The following is a 17,383-nucleotide window of genomic DNA, read 5'->3' as shown; positions in this document are numbered from 1 at the left end:
CAAGTGATCTTGCTACAAATAATTGAGGGTATCCCTTACCCCGCCCCTGAACTATGAGAGGTTTTGTTGTTACTTAATTATAGGGCAACTTATTCTTTTCCAAGAATAATTTTGAGTGAAAGGCTTCATCTCTTGTATTTGAGCACACCTATCACCTGTATATAAACTCAGCAATTGGGGCTGCAGGTGGATGTCTGTTCTTGCTTAATTACACATTTGTATACAAATACTTGACTACTTCATCGTAAGAAAAGAGAGCTCCTCACACTCTACACAGGACACAGGGGAGAAGTTCAGGGTAAGTCAGAGTTTCTCAGCTCTGGCTGCTTGTTGCAGTCACCTGGAGAGCTTTGAAAAATACTGATGCCCAGTGCATCCTCCAGGGATACTGATTGATTGGTCTGGGACATCAAGACCTTTCAACGCCCTCCAGGTAATCCCATGCAGCAGATCCCAACGTGAAGCCACTCCCTCCGAGACGCCCTCCAGGTGGAAGTCACGTTGCTATGACACTTGTCCCATGTTCCAGGTCTCCAGTTGGTGGGAACCTCCTCATGTGACATCATTCTTCCACTGCAGCACCCCTCAAATTTCCAAATGCTCCAGTACCAACTCCTGAGGTCTGGGGTGGAACCCAGAAATGTGCATTTATCATGCACGAAGGATTCTCAAGGCTGTGAGCAGCCCTCGATGGATTTATCCAGAAGATGGATATGGAGCCAGGCACACAACCTTGCCTGTCAGGGAGAGCCCATTCTGGTTTGAACATGCCAGGACTCTCAAGGGGGGTGATGGGGGTCGGCAGCGGAGGCGATGGGGCACTTGTGGTTTTCCTACCTCTTTCGTGATTTGAAAAGACTGGGCCCCATCAGAGCACCATGCCCTCTGAGCTCTTTATCCTTCTAAAGTGAAAAAAATGTGATCCTGCTTGTTAGACTAGAAAGCAGAGGAATTCACCTGAGGCGCAAAAGCCCCTTTGGGAGCGCAGATGATGGCCACTTCTCATGGATGAAAGGATCCACGCTGAGCCTATGCAGGGTAACCCCTCACAGACCCCCAGGGAAGGCCCTTCCTCCAGCACAGGCCATGGTCAGACCCAAGGGGAAGAGAGAGGGAGGCACGTGATCCAGATGGCACCTGGCATCCTCACCACATGTGGCATTCAGAGGAAAGACCCTGCTCCCCTCTCGCTACCCTGAGGTGCCAGTGTTAACTCCAGCTGGGCTACTACACCTGTGATCTTTGCTTTATTAAAGTTGTGCAGAGTGCTCTCAGAACCCCGTAAATCATGGGTTGTGAGCATGCTGGGGGACCCCAGATGGAGAGAGTGTGCATGTGGACCAGGCTCTCTGGCTGGGAGGAGACCAACTTAATGGAGAGATGGTTCCAAGGGCTCCCCGGAAAACAAGCAAGGGCCGAGGGGCTAGCAAGCAGGATGAGGGAGTGGTGCTGGATACCTGGCAGGTTCCCTGTCAAACACTTTAAAGGAGCCCGAAGAGGAATGGGAAGAAGAGCAGGAGACAGAACACATAGTAAAGTCTTAGAAGGCCACTCACTGGGAATGCAGGATGGTCTGCTGAACTAAATACATTGGTTTGATTTTAGCACACCCACATCTGCAAATGCTGGAAATGCCAAGAACTAGGGGTTGGGTGTCTAAATTAAAACTGTTAGCCCCAATATTAGTCCATGAGTCCGTTATGCAAGAAAGGTTACACTTCTTCATTTTCTCTAACTTTACTTAATTCTGATCCCCGACCCTCCAGGCTTGTGGAAATTCAACCCCATCATTATTGGGCTCCTCTCCACACCCAGGGCTGGACAAAGGCCCGGGAGCCTAACATGGCACAAAGTGCCAGGGAGATCCCTGTGGCCATCAGGTCCAGTCCCTCCTGGGTGCCAGCAAGCCACCCTGCTCACTGGAGAATTTCAAAACCCAGATGGTTCTCTGCTTGGAACAGGCATGAGAGGGTGGGAGGTGAAATGCAACCAGCATAAACTAATATTTAAACAATTGTCTTAGCTCAGGCTGCTGTAACAAAATACCACAGGCTGGGTGGCTTAAACAACAAGACGTTTATTTCTCACAGTTCTGGAGGCTGAGAAGTTTGAGGTCAAGGTGCTGGCATATTTGGTTTTGATGAGGGACAACTTCCTGGCTTGCAGATGGCTGACTTGTCATGTGTCCTCATGAGGTGGAGGGAGAGAACTCTGATCTCTCTTCTTCTTATAAGGACACTAATCTCATCATGGGGGCCCCACCCTCATGACCTCATTTAAACCCAATTACCTCCCAAAGGACCTACCTTCAAATGCCATCTCACTGGGGGTTAGGGCTTCAACATGTAAATGTTGGGGAGACACAAACATGCAGTCCCTAACATCTTGAAACAGTTTTCCATCAGGCAGCTGGTATGCAGCCAAGCCCTCTTGTCCTGCAATTATTTCAAGCACGTAGGAACGACATGCAGGGGCCTGGCCCAAGGGTGCTATGATGTGAGGCCATTGTCAAAGCCCCTCAGCCCGGGTTAGGCCCCTAGCTCAGCTGTCCTCAGCTCAGCTCTCCCTGTCTCTGGCAGTGCTCGTCGACCTGTGGGAAGGGCCTGCAGTCCCGTGTGGTGCAGTGCATGCACAAGGTCACCGGGCGCCATGGCAATGAGTGCCCAACCCTCTCCAAGCCGGCAGCCTACAAACAGTGCCACCAAGAAGTCTGCAATGACAAGATCAACGTGAACACCATCACTTCCCCTCGCCTCGGTGAGTGCCTCTGCTGGCCCCCAGCTCCTAGGGCTGCTGCATCCCCTGGCCAGCAAGTCCCCACTGGCAGTGGGAGTTCTATAAGCCAGAAAAACCCCTCCTTGGGGCTTATTTGAGTTCTGGAGAGGCTAACGTGTCAGTTTTGTAGAGGATCTGAGGTTTCAGAGATGGAATTTCATCCTTGTCATGAAAAAGCTGTTTGTTTACTGTGGTCTCAAACACTTGAGCCCCTCTGCCAAGAAATGAGGAACACAGGAGAATGTTCCTCAAGTGTTTTGGGATTCCTGTGCATGAAGGAGGCAAAGAGAGGTGCATCCTTCAGGAAATGAAGGATCTGGGGGTGTCATTCATGAAATCTTGGTGATGTGTGCATGGAATGTTCCTCAAGCTAATGCTTGAGAAGAAAACAGAGGTGTTGACAGGTTGGAGTCTTTAATTCGGCAGGTAGCTTTTGTGTGAGCAGCTTGGACCCGAGTGTTCCAAACCCAGCCCTTTACCGGGCCACATCCCCGGCCAGTGGTGGCACAAAAAGAAGAATATCTAGCACTGATCTGATGATTCTATTGAGCAGAGTTTCTGCTTTTCCAATTAGAAATTCCTAGGGAACTTTTTCCCCACCCAATGCCCCTTTCCCTAATGCTAGAATGCCACCAACATGAAGGGGATTTCCAAGCAGCTTCACTGGGAGGGTCTTTGAGCTTGCAGAGGTGTACACCAGGCTTTTGCATGCCCTCAGGCTGGACCATCTCTCTGCACTACCAAGTGCCTGAAGGAGATTCAGGCCACCTGCTTGTGCTGTGACCTTGTGCTTTTGTGGGCCCTTTGATATCCACTGCCCTGTGCCATTCTGTTTTATCAATGCCAACAGATAACGTCCTCTGCCATAAAATAACAGTACACACCACTTAGCTCAGAAGCGGGGGGGCAGTGCCCTCGCCCTGAGGAGGCAGCCAGACCACTGAACTCTGCCAAGTGGTCAGGTTGGACCCAGAGTATGTCCCTTGTAAAAGAAAGCCACATCCACAGTGGCCCTGGCAGGGGCATGATTTCCCCGGTCTGTGCAAGGCTCCAGTGTACACATGGGTAAGGGCAGCCCCGACTATATCAGAGTGCAGGCCATCTGTGTGTGCATGATGACGTCCCCAGGCCACACATAACCTCTGGGCTTTCTCTCTCCACTGTCCCCTTAGCTGCCCTGACCTACAAATGCACACGGGACCAGTGGACAGTGTATTGCAGGGTCATCCGAGAAAAGAACCTCTGCCAGGACATGCGGTGGTACCAGCGCTGCTGCCAGACATGCAGGGACTTCTATGCGAACAAGATGCGCCAGCCACTGCCGCCACCAAGTTCATGACAGGCGGCCAGTGGTCCCGCGATGCTCCGACATGAGGTCTGAGTCCTGACGACATGGCTAGTTGAAAGCCCACCCACCCGAGAGCACACCAGTCCTGCGGCTGGGACCCCCAAAGCACACCGCGGCTCACCCAGGAGGCTGTCCCAAGAATCCAATTGCTTAGAACCTGAGAGTGGACTTGACGTTTGCTTAGTGCTTTTATACTTAATATATTGTTAACAGCCACTGGATGGCTTTCTACGGTAAGGAAAAAATAGGCATGAGTCACAAAATAATTGTAATTTCTAAGGTTCCACGTACCTCAAAGGGAACACCTCTGACAGAAATCGTCAAGAGAGACGTCACAGGCGCCCCTGTCTTGGATGTATCGGGGGAGGGGGAGGATATCCAAAAACTGAGACGTTTTACTTTAAAGCAGGCTTTATTCTGAAAGCCCGTGACACCCTGGATGGAAGGAGGCTTCTCTGGAGAGGCCGGGCTGCTGGAGCCCCCTTGACACCACAAGGACCAGCACTTGGCCCCTCCACCCTGTCAGGGAACGTGCTCTCTAGATCGCGGCTTTTCCTTGGAGGTCTTGTCCCTGAGAGTCTGAGTCTGTGTGAACTAAAAAGGACGCTAGGGCTGTGTAGTTCTGCATACCACCTACGTGGGGGAGAACATTCCAGAAGGGCTTGGGTTTGGGGACGTATCTAGTTTTCAGATCTCTGTTGTCCCCCACACAGGGAAACAGAAGAGCCTCTCTTCAAGGTGCTGTGAGAGGAGGCACGTGCTAATTTTGGCCTTGGGATTGCTTCCTGGCATAGAGGTGAGCTCAGGGCAGCTTTGGGAGGGGTGGAGGGGCTCCCCCTCTGCTTCTGGGGACCTCTGCTCTAGCCAGTACTTCATAAAGCTTTGCACCTTAGAGATGGCTTCCCATTGACCTTGGCCATCTATCTGAAGTTGATTCTTCTTAGAACCTCTGAAGACTCAGGCTCAGGCCTGGCGCTTCACCCTGGCACGGGGCAGGTTTCCTCCAGGACTGCTCAGCCTAGTGCCAGGATGGATGGAGGAGTGGCCCCTGGCCAGGATGGCCACATATGCACCCAGCCTTTCCGTGGCCCAGACCTTGCAATGTTCGTCATTGTCATGCTGTCGTTGTTGACCCGTCTTAGTGGGGCAAGAATGACACTCAGAAAATCCGGAAGAAGGTATTTGCCTCCTACAGACACCTCACCCCTCAAAACAGAACTGTGCCCTCTCTGGAGCCCAGGGAGATGAAAAGAGTGTCCTCTGTGAAAGCACAGAAGATGGTACGACCCTGCCTGCCCGGGAGCTGGGAGGAGGGGACCCGACATGCTGGGAGGTCTGGTCTGCTGACCAACTTGGTGGGCCTTTGATGGGTGCTTATATTCAAGGACTTTATCATGAGAAACCCACCCTCTCCTCCCTTATTTCAGAGGGGATCTTATTTAGGCTAATCTCCATGGGATCATCTCCCAGTGCTTCTTGATTTACTGGTGCTGTGTTTATGTATCTGTGTTTGAGTTTTTGATGTCACAACTTTAGAGTCAGCTTAAATCAGAAAGAAAAAGAAACACTCTGCCACCCCAAGCCCGTCTTATGGGCTGTGTTTTGGTTTGTGATTTTTTACTGCCCCAGAGGCAGAAAAGTGGTAGGGATGGCAGGGAATCTATTCAGTTCCACTTGAATCTGTGAGAAGTGTTGAGAAAACTCCTTAGGTGTTCTGTGGAAAGACCCCAGAGGGTACCAGGCTGGGGCAGCTCACCTGCAAGGTAACCTCCAGCGGCTGCCCAGGGCCTGTGCAGAACGCTGTCCTCCCTGCTCCGGCTTGGCCGCGAGCAGACTCCCCAGGCCCCTCAAAGTCTTGGGGAGCTAGGGCTCAGTTTTCCCCCAGCCCCAAATGGGCTGTACTTTACCACAGATGAACAGAAAGCTCTCAGCCTTGGGGGCTGAGGAGCAGAGTCGGGGCAGCAAGCTAAGGAAGCCGGGGCAGCCTTGCTTACTGTCTGCATGGGAACCACGGGCCCACCTGAGCTGGGCAAGCATGTGCACATGCCCAGAGGCAAGCCCGTTGCCTGGTGCCTCTGAATCTCCCCCCTGGCCACCTTGACGGTATCAACTGGACGCCCCTGGCAAGGGCCCCACACCCTCAGAATGCAAATGACTGATTCAGTTATTGTTAAACATCCCTTTGGTTCCCCAAAGTTTAGGTCTTTCTGAGCTCTTTTAGCTCATGCTGGCACTGTCACTCTGAAATTCACCAGCCCGCCTTCTGTTCACGGCACAAGCAATGATCAATTTCAGTGAAGCCATCATAGCACTCTTGCTCCACTTTGTACAGAAGACAATGAAACCCTGTCATTACAACAGCGATGTTTCTTTATGGTTAACAATACCCTGTACTGTCACTCAAGTACTGTACCTTTTTGGTTGCACAAATGTGTTACTAACTACAGAGTCTCACAATCTTATGGTGCTATTTTCATTGGTGCAAATGAAACCCTCTCAGTTGACCATGGCTTGATATTATCAGAACACAGGGAAAGATCCTCAATGGCAGTAATATCATTGCTTTGTTCTCTTTTCTTCATTTCAGAGTCAAATGTATATATTTTCCATTACCTAACTTACATTACGTACTGTACCCATGGTATTTTTGTTTTACTTTTTGGTGCTGGTTTGAAAGAAAAGAAAAAAAAAAAAAAGAACAGAAGACAAACATTGGACACCACTGTAAATGAAAAATTAAGCATTTCATTGGAAGTGAGTTGAATATGTTTAATAAAATGTTCTTCCATAACAATTTTAAGCTGTCTGTGAAGTAAAAGACAAAAACCAGTCCTCGAGGGCTGACAGAGGGAGGCTGTGTCCTTTTCTTCTGCAGTGGTCACACCACTTGCCTGGGACTTGGCTGCAAGGAACTGCAGCCTGCCGACCACAGCTGTGGACAGTGTCAGAGGTCGCTGGTAAATGCAGTTCTGGCGGGTGGCTGCATCTCCCCAAGTGAGTGCTAACAAATCATTCAGTCCTGGGCCTCATCCCTGTGTGGTTGCAAAACCCTGGGTGGGGACATGAAAGTGTGACAGCTGTACAGTGAGTCTGTGAGTCTGATACAGAGCAGCTACCTCACTGGTGGAGCTGCCCAGGCTCCATGGGGGTGCAGTGACCCCTCTGCAGGGGACCCCTATCATGCCAGAATGGGTACCTGCTCTCTACAACCTTGCCTCTTCAAGCTTTAGCCCCCACCCCAATCCTGCTGGCAGCCCAACAGCTTCCCCACTCCTGCAGGTGTGAGCCAGACCTGGCCCTTCCTACCTCCCAGTCTGGGGACACAGCAAGGGCACCACACCATCATAATGGGGACCACTGCAGCCATTTGGACCCCATCTGGGCCTGACATGGAGCAGGGATGTCACAGCTCCTGCTCTTGGAGGGGGTTGTCTCCTCCCAGTGTCAAGGGGAAAGAGCTCCCCACCCAAGAACTTGGAGGTTCATTAGACAGAGGGCCTCTTTTTAATGTTGGAGCAACACCCAGAAATTTCACAGAATAAAGACCATTTGTTTAATCGACGACCTACTGCCCATGGCCCCCTGGTTACCAAGAAGCCTGTAGTTTGTGTTAATTCCCAAGAACCATCAGCCACCTGCCTCTGGGACCCATTAGAACCCTTTCCTTGCTCTGGGAGTTCTGATCTCTCTTCTGGGTTAACTTCTAACAGCCCTGATGCTATGTGATTTCTTTATAAGCTGCTTGGATTCCAGTTTGTTAGACGAAATGGACAAGCAATCAATCAGCAAGTGTTGAGTGAGCTTCTATTAGGAATCAAGCACGTCCTGGAGCCACTGAGAACACAAATGGACAAAAGACCTGCTCTGGAGCCCACAGCCCCTCAGACAAGCCTGGAGTCCTGGACAACAGAGAATGAGTGAGAGCTGCAGGAACTCCAAAAAAGAAAGGTCAGGACTTCCCTTGTGGGTCTGTTGATTGCCCTCTGGATACAGGCTAGAAGGCTCGGCATTGGAATCCTTTACAGTGACGCTCGCCCTCTGCAAAGGGTTTTGGCAAAAGCCCCTATGTTTCTACTTCTACACAATTCTGCCTGCATCTATGTCCTCCTTCTCTGTCTGACAACTGACCCCATCCTCATGGAAGGCCAGCCCTCACACCTTTAATTCATCTCCCATTGCTTCTCTACACTCTGTCTCTATCTCCAAACTTTCATTAACTCTCCAGACCTCTCCCCTGGCTTTTGCCCCCTGCACTGCACTGACACTGTTCTTGACAGGTCACCAGTGACCTTCTGGGTATCATTTGCACACATTTTAGGGTCCTATTCTCCACTTCTCAGCAGCCCTCTCCTTTGGGACATCCTCTTCTCCTGACTTCTCCTCCTTCTCCTTCCTAGCTCCCCTTCCTCTGGCAGCTCTCTAGATGACAGAGTGCTCCAGAGCTAAGCCCTACACCCCCTTCTCTCTATATACTTTCTCAAGTATATAGGCTTGGGAATGTGTACTCAAGCTCAAGGCTTGAGTCTGGCTCAAGGCTTGAGCCAGACTCAAGGCTTTTAAAACCATGTGTATTCTGGTATCTCCAAAATTAACCTCTTCAGTCCTGGCCTCTCTCTCGACCTCCGTATTCATACATGACCTCTCCACATGCACAGTCAATCCCACGGGAAGCCCTGGGACTGGGACAGCCCTTCAGAGTCATTCCAGATCTGAGATTCAGTGGGGATGGCTCACCTCTCCTCCATGTGGGATCATCTGGGGTGGCTCCAAGGACAGGTAGAGGCTGGGATTATCAGAAGGCTCACACATTTGCATATCTGGCAGCTGATAACCAGCCTTTAGAACTTCAGCTAGGACTGTTGACCAGAACACCTACAAGTGGCATCACCAAGGGGCTGCTTAGCAACCCTGAAGTATGATGGTAGAGTTTCAGTGGCAAACACCCTGACAGAGAGAGCTGGGGACACTCATGAGAACCGTGTCACCTCATATGACAGCTCAAAAGTTACACAGCATCACTTCCACCATCCTTACAAAGGCCCACTCAAGTTCAAGGGGAGGGGACAAAGAGTCAACCTCTTGCCAAGAGAATGGAAACGTTCTGGATGAGCAGGTGAGATGGGAAAAATTGTTGTGGTCATTTGGGGGAAGATTCACACACCCCCATATGCAAAGTACACTCACCCCTCTCCCATCCTACCCCCAAAGTCTCATCCTATTTCAGCATTATGTTCAGGCTCAAAGTCCAGGATTGCATCATCTAAGTCAAGTGCAGGTGCATGCAGACGGGCTTCCTCCCGTGGATCCTCAGATACAGCTTCTTGAGCAGTTTCTCTCAATTGGAAGATCAGTGAACTCAAAAGAGACATTATCTCCACCCAGTTCCCAACACCCAAGAGAAAATGGTGGGACAGCATGGGAGCACCACTGTCAACACTCCCTATTTAAAAAGGAGGGGAAGCACATCGCGGTCCCTTTCCGTAGCAGTTCTGAAGTCCAGCCTGGTGCACGTGGCCAGTCCCATTAGGCTCAGCCCTGCTGCCTGGGAATGATTCTCCCTGGGCTGCCTCCAGACCCAAAGAGGCTTGCTGATTGTTGTAATCCACTCTTAATGGAAAGGGAAGCAAGATTCAATCAAGTGCCCTTTCCTTTGGAGAGGATATCCTGATATGCCCCAGACCACTGGACTCCTAAAAACTTCACTGATGTAATGTTTCCTTGATTCATCCTGGGGCTTATCTCCCACCCTGTAGAGTGCAGATTATACTGTTCTAAGGCCTCTTCTTCCTCTCCTGGTCTGATTAACTGAATGCCATGGACACAGCAGGTCAATGCAGATTCTGTGGAGGGTGTGTACAGTCCAGGCCCTTTGGGGCTACATTGTAACAGAGTGGGAGAGTTAACATAGCCCTGGGGAAGACTGAGCATAAGTGGGTACTGGTGTCTGTTACACATGAATGTGAACTGGGTCTCCTTTCTAAAGGGATGGAAAAGAAAGCACTCGCCAGCTCAACAGTCATACGTCTCGTATGTGAACGTTGTTAATCTGGCACAGCAGTGCGTTTGGGGCTAATTATTGGTTATGATTGTGGTAGTCCACTGTCATGTGACAGGACCCAATCTAAACTCTGTAGGGGCCAGACTGATGACTTACAAGGGGATGTAATGGGGTCTTTAAGTGTTTCACTAAAATATTCCATTCTCACCGGGTTACAACTTTGCTGTTGATTTACTATCTTGCCTGGGGAGAGGGAGGCAGTTTCACAGTATAACGTGTCTTCCTATGACAGTTCTCTATCCCACAGGCCAAGGACCAGGTTTCATCCATTCCAAGTGTACATTCAGGGACAGGGGAAATAATCACTGGTTGACCGCAAGGGCCCACTGGGTCCACTGTGAACCAAACATGAATCAGGACTCCATTTATTACATGAACTCCACCCCACTTCACTCTTAAAGGAGGACCAGGATAACACTCTGGGTCCTCAGCAACAATATCAACTTGGATCCTGTGTGCAGCAGGTAAATTGATTAATGATTAATCATTCTCAGCATTTTTATTATCTTTCTCCAGTGCATCCATAACACTCAGCAACCGCCATTGAATTTCTTTGCCTTATCATTTCTATTTCCCTGTTTCTTTCAAATGACTGAGATACTGCACTACCAGTGAAAGTTTTAACCATTACCCTTTTCGGATGCCAGGGGCATGGGGTCCTTGTAGCTGGCAGGTGACGCAGGTCTAAAATCCTATAGAATTTTAGATTCCTAGGATTTCTGATTCCTAGGACTATTCCTGGCACCAGCTGTCTTAGTTTGCGTTCTTGGGAACCCAAACTAAGATGTGTGGAGATGTCTGGGCAGAAGGTTCATTGGGAGGTGCCCTCAGGAACACTGATGGAGTGAGAGAAGCAGGGCTGGGCACAGGGAGATACGGACCTCTGCTACATTCGTAACAGGGGCTCAATTGATCCCATAGGGAACTTTGGAGCTGGAATGCTCCTTCAAAGTTGAGGCAAGGCCTTGGAGTATCATTGTCTGCAAGCTGCTCTGGGAAAGGGGTGTAATCTCAAGAGTCAGTTCCCTTATGTTGAGGGTGAGGCTGGGGATGGGCTCAGCTGTGAGTCAGCCAATGCTGCTGGCAGCTGGGGGCATGAGGGTCGTAAGGGGCATCAGCGTGGCACACCGCAGCATCCACTGCATGCCTCAGACCTAGGTTTTGCAACACGAAATTCCCAATCTCCTCCCTCTCACACATTCATTTTTACTCTGTAGGTTTCCCCATCTCAGTAAAGGGCACCAGTATCCACTAATGTCTGACATCAAAACCTCAAAGTCATCCTTGTTTCCTCAGTTTTGCTCTCCACCCAGTCCAATGCAACCACAAATACCATTCGTTCTGCCTCCAAATTAAGTCTCTGATCTGTCCGCTTCTTCCTGTCTCTCTGGCCACCACTGTGTGCTGAGTCACAGACCTCGCCCCAGGACTCCACAAAAGCTTCCCAGCGACCTCCCTCCCTCCTGACTCTCTCCACACCCTAGTCAGAGTAAGATTTCAGAAACATAAATGGCCTTCCCCAGTTAAAACCTTTCACTTGCCCCTGGAGTTTTCTCATATCAAGCCCTGTGTGATCCGGCTCCTGCTGTCCTCTCCCACCCACCGTACACACACACACACCAGCCACACACTCCCCTTTCTGTCCAAATCCTCCACCCTTGTCCCCACCCTTGGGCCTTTGCAGGTGTCTTTCCCTCCCTTTGCAATGTTGCCACCTGCCCCCAGTTCTTCCCGTGGCTGGTTATCTGCATCCTTTGTGTCACAGCTGAAATGTTATTCCTTAGACAGACGTTCCCTCCCAGGCCCAGCAGCCATCTTTCCTCCCTCCTCAATACTTGTCATAACCTATCACTATTTTGTTAACTTTTGTACTTACATATTGTCTGTTTTCCCATTTAGAAAGCGAATTCCACCAGGGCAGAAAACAGGTCCCTCTTGGGTATGGCTGGATCCCTGGTTCCCAGCACATGCATGTCCCAAGTGAGTATGCTTATCCATTGTTGGTTACAACTTATCTTGTTTCTTTTCAGATAAGTTCACGATTGTACCAGAAGATGTTTATACTGGATAAGAAAAGTGCAGTCTAAATTCAATGATTCTTTTGCATATGGCTTGAATGATACAAATATTTGGACAACTAGCTGTAAGTCAATGAGAACAAGATGTTGGCTGTTTTTCAAATTCTCCCCCTTGTCAACCACCCCTTGCCAACAGAGACAGGTATTTTCAGGTGGTTTCCATGGTGATCTGGAAGCTGTTTTCTCTCCTTTTCATTTTATCTTTTGAAGAGGAGAGTGACAGATCAGGAGGCCGAGAAAGTCCCTGGTTTGCTGAGGATTTTGTAAAGCTTGTTGTGGCGCCACCATCTGGTGTTTCTGGAATAAAAGTTTAACCACAGGGTTTATGGACTTATCAGGACAAATCCCTGTGCCTGGCTGGGTTCTAGTGTGACAGAAGTGCTCGCGGTGGGATTCCTGTGACCAGGACCACTCTTACCACCCACCCCCCATGCACTATGAAATTGTCATCCCCTTGGCTTTGAAGCCCTTCTCAGAAAAACAACCCCTTTCAGATCCTGAGCAGCTTCAGCATTGTAGGGTATAGCATTCAAAAATGACCAAGAAATTAGATGGTTTTCCTCCTGGAATTTCTTATAACACTGGGATTTCCCTTGGAAAAGACTAGGTACTCAGGTCTGAGGAATCCATCCCACTGTAAGAAAAATGTAAATGACCCAGTTAATTAAAGGATCCCTTGGTAGACAGAGCCCAGTCGAGCCAAAGCAAAACTCTTTTCTGGCAGAGCTATGAGAAGGACCAGCACACTACCAGCGCTGCCTGGGGACCTGCCCAGTTACTGATATTTATCTACTACAGTCCAGTGCACAGAACTTATGCACACAGACGTGGAGGTCAGCTTACATGAGGCTCAGGGAAAATGGGCATGTCCCTCCAGTTTCCAACAGGCTCCTTCCTACTTCTTCCATAATCTCTCTCTCCTTCTCTCTCTCTCTTATTCATGCTTTCCACCTTGCTATCTCACTTTCTGTTTCCTTCTTGGGCTAGTATTTATTTATTCTCTTTCTCCCTCCCTATATCCATCTCTCCTTTTCTTTTCCATCCCTTTCCACTGCCTGCATTTTTTCCCCACTCTCTCCAATTTCAGATGATTTTCTACTTCTGACTTTGGACCTAGTGTCCATGTAGGAACTTCCACCAAGGGCCCACTCATAGGTCCCCAAGGAATGACGAGCTCCTCTAGGGGCTGAATTTCCACTGAGCCTTTAGATGATGAAGTACCCTTTAAAAATTCACTCTCAAACCACTCACCCAGGATCCTTGCAAACTAACTGCTCTTTAGAGGTTTTAGAGGTCTCTGGGGTCTCACTTCCAGCTTAATTCTGTGTGTGCCAATCACACATTCAGCAATCCTTTGGCTAATGATGTATCTCCAGCTATTGGCTTTCTTATCACTGAGGTTAGTTTTAATGTGCCAGTTGATAGTTATAAAACAGCATTCTGGAAGTTCCGTCCAAGGATTGCTATGTATTAACACATCATTAAAATAGTATATTGCAAAGTCAACATACGATTGTAATTGTTGACCTATCAAATACTGAAAGATTTGGAAACCTTGCTGGAAGCCAAATTCCGTGTTATTAAACTGGGATACGGTAAAGGGAAGAGAGCCTGTTGCAAGTGTTGCAACAGGGTTGGTTTGATGTGTTAATGGTTTTTGCCAATATTGTTTTTTACAAAATAAGTATGTAATATATCCACACATATTACATTATGATATATTCCATTTTTATTCTATATACACCTAATGGACATACACACACACATATAATGCATGCATGTGGAGTGTGACCACAGGGTAACTTGGGGCAATCTGTTGTGGCCTATATAATGGCCTGAGAGCAATTCAGCAGCATCCCTGCATCCACATTGCTCAGTTAGGACAGAGGATCCCAAGGCAGCTGCAACACCCATCTGAATGTATAAGTTACGGTATATAAAATTTATTCGTATCATGACTCATATATTAAACAATCATTTTACAACATAAGCCAATAAATTTTTATTGAGCAGTGTGGTCTATGCAGGGTGGAGGGAAAGATGAATGATGCACAGTCCCCTGTCCTCAGAGAATCATAACGATATGTCGTTGTACCTTCTTTTGGCAAATAGAGGCTTTGCCCAAATGTGGAAAAATATTTAAGTCAGTTCAAAACTATTAGGGCTGTTGGCTCTGAACTCAGGGTAAACAAACCTCTGCCCAAGGAGAAATCAGATCCTCTGTCTTTCAGATGGGTCTAACTCAGCAAAGCCAAGTTCTCAAAATTGGAGTGCCTCCCTCATAAGCTCCCTCAAAAGCATTCTGTGACTCTGACATTGCGTTGACCACACTTCATAATGACGTCACCTGGGCTTCCCAAGCATATTAGGGATCAAACGATATTGAATAGTCCTGGGTGGTTTTCTCTGTCCAGACCAAGTTCCCTGGCCATGGTGATGGATATCTGTCCACACACAGCCAGTCGCAGCTATGAGCTGGACTCTCACACGGCTATTTTAGGATTTTCAAAGAGATAAATCAAAGAGTAACATACATTTTAAAGAAACAGTAAGTCATGAGCAAAATCAAGTAGATAAGGAAAAAAAAACAACAAGAAAACTCAGAACTGACAAGCAAAGTCAAAAATGAAAATGAAAAACTCAAAACACTGGATAAACTCTGGAGATAAAGAATCAAACAGAGGATTCATCATTGGAAGTTTGGATTGAAGAATTTTAGCCAAAAAGCAGTATAGAGAAACAAAGGAATTTTTTTAATGAAATTTTTGAAAGTTAAGAAAGAGTGAAATACGTTGAAAGGTATCCACTTTTGTCTAATAGGGGCTCCAGAGACAAGAACAGAAGAAATAGCAGAGGAGCCATATTTGAAGAGATAATAGCTGAAAATGTCCAAGAATTGAAGAAAGACATGTGTCCTTATATCAAAGGGCATCACAAATAGTGAACAGAATAGAAAGAAATCCACGCCTCACACATAGTAGTGAAACTGCAGAAACCAAGGATGAAGAGGAAATCTTAGAAGCAACCAAACAGAAGAGAGAGAGAACCCCAAAGAAACAACAGTTACCTGACAGCAGATGCCGGGACGGAATGGAGCCATATCTCTAAAGGGCTGAGAGCAGCCAGGGTGACTTCACTGTTGTTCAGTCCTCCATTAGGGTCCCATGGGACATACGGCGGGAAGCCAATGCCGTCCTTCTCCAGAGTCTCCCATAATTGACAGGGGTCCATCTTCATGTTCCTGCCCCCCCCCATCCATCCATTCATACAAAAACCAGAAACCTGAGAATCAACCCAGAGACAGAACATCCCCAAGGCCTGTCACTTTCTGTCTTTAAAACTCTCTTCAGTCTGTCCCTCTTCCCCAACCCCGCGGGGGTACTGTTCTGCTTCAGGCCCATGGCAGCAGCCTCCAGCCGCCACACCAATACTAAAGTGACCTTTGGAAGACCACTGTCTACTAAGGGCTCCCTTTATTGCTTCCCTGCTCAAAGACCATCCCTGGCTCAGCTTCATAGCAGCCTGGTCCCTCTGTCCCCCTCCTGTACCCTGCCCGGACCTGTCTGTGGACCCCCAACTGTCCAAGCCAGGAGTCTGCAAACTACGGTCCACCAGCCAATTCCTTCCCACCGCCTGTTGTTATAAATAAAGTTTACTTGGAACAAGCCACGCCCACCTGTTTGTGTACCTCTTGTGGTTGCTTGTGCACTGCAGACAGAGCCCAGTAGGAGGACTGGACGGTCTGCAAAGCCTAAAATACATAACATGCGACCCTTCGCAGAAAATATCTGCCAGCCCCACTCTAAGCGCTCTGAAATCTCCAGCCTTTCCACAGGCTGTCCCCTCAGCCTGAACTGCCTCTCCTCTGTCTGCCCATTTGTGTGGCCCCGTGCCCTTGCCCCCCGTGTGGCCGCTCTGCTTGGATCCCAGCATTCCATCCGGCGGCCACATCATCTCCCCATGAGGCCGCGAGCTGCTGCGGGTGGGGCCTGGGCCTCCCTGGGCTCAGCTCCCTGCCCAGGGGGACACTGGGTGGGCGAGAACCCACTGGCAGAGGAGAGAGTGCACGAGAGAGAGGACAGTCATTCCAGGGACGGGCTGCTGGCATCTGTGAGCTCAGGGTTCAGGAAGGTACTGGGCCTGTGTCTCCGTCACACCAGGAGGGTCTCTGGTCACTTCCACTGGCTGAAACACTCGGGCCCTGCAGGCTCCTGGGTCAGCAATGGTGCCTCCTTTTCTCTGTCCTGTTCTTAATGACACAGTGGGAAATGTGTCTGAGCCTGGGCTATGAGGGTCACCAGTCCAAGGGTGGCTCCTGAGATTACAGTTTTCCCCCCCAGTAACACCTCGTCCTTGCAGACCCCAGTGGAGGCAGCTTTCTGTAGACCTTTAACTGAGATGCGACAGGGTTAAAGATGGTTAAAGAAAGCAAGCCTTGTTCCCTCACAGATGCTGCCTATTTCCGTTCTCTTGCAGCCTGTTTGGACGTGCCCTCTGCCCAGCCCCTGGCTGTGGGGTGGTGCCCAGCGATGCCACACCGCTGCTCTCAGCACAAGCTTCTAGGTAATGCTAGGTACGATACTTACAATTATCCTGACTCCTAAGAATCTCATGCGATATATTTTTACCTCCACATAAGTTGATCTTTTTGTGAGGCATAATAATTCCAGGCAGGGGCACAACTTCTCACCTGTGCCCTTGAATGCTGCCCCCCCCCCCCGCCATCCCTCTGCCCACACACACTCCTGCCCTGTGTGCTCCTCCTCAGGGCCCTCCAGGCACCACAACCACCCCTTCCGCTTTCCAGTCTCTCAAAGGCCACAGCCTGGCAGGCACTGGGCAAGGTTGGGGCGTGGCACCAGGTCCCCCCATTCAAGGCACAGCTGGGGAGTGACGTGAGGACTGTGCCTGTCCGTGAAGGATGTCCAGGCTACCAGAGCTGAGGTGCAGTGCCCGTGGAGGCCAGAGAGCCGTGTGCTTCAGTGTGAGATGTGTGTCATCCATGTCTTTTCTGTTTTCTGGTGCTTTGACATCTGGGGTCTTGCTGAGCCCAGAGGGCCTGCCCCTCCCAGGGCTAACCAATTCCTAGACTAGTCTGAGAGTGTGCTCCTCACGTGCAAACCA

General features: G+C 49.3%; 1 protein-coding gene across 8 annotated transcripts in view; it reads left to right on the top strand.

Moving 5' to 3' along the window:
- ADAMTS17 (ADAM metallopeptidase with thrombospondin type 1 motif 17) overlaps nt 1-16,886 on the top strand; it is a 372,624-nt gene extending 355,738 nt beyond the window's left edge. For 2 of the 8 annotated variants that reach the window (XR_009007375.1, XR_009007370.1), the window contains exons 22-26: nt 2,580-2,757; nt 3,948-8,071; nt 10,414-10,645; nt 12,081-12,161; nt 15,080-15,741. Coding sequence is in view for 1 of the 8 variants with exons in the window: in XM_057542046.1 (XP_057398029.1) it covers nt 2,580-2,757; nt 3,948-4,114 (345 nt within the window). In the remaining 7 variants the exon portion in view is untranslated. Of the gene's footprint in view, nt 1-2,579; nt 2,758-3,947; nt 8,269-10,413; nt 10,646-12,080; nt 12,162-15,079; nt 15,744-16,735 lie in introns of those variants that run through there. The other 6 variants (XR_009007374.1, XR_009007373.1, XR_009007372.1 and 3 more) reach the window with 6 other exon arrangements.
- The last annotated feature ends 497 nt before the right edge of the window (nt 16,887-17,383 follow it).

The sequence above is a fragment of the Balaenoptera acutorostrata genome, chromosome 3 (genome assembly GCF_949987535.1).
Source record: "Balaenoptera acutorostrata chromosome 3, mBalAcu1.1, whole genome shotgun sequence".
In the NCBI taxonomy this organism is placed as follows: Eukaryota; Metazoa; Chordata; class Mammalia; order Artiodactyla; family Balaenopteridae; genus Balaenoptera; species Balaenoptera acutorostrata.
This window is presented reverse-complemented; position numbering and strand designations above follow the sequence as displayed.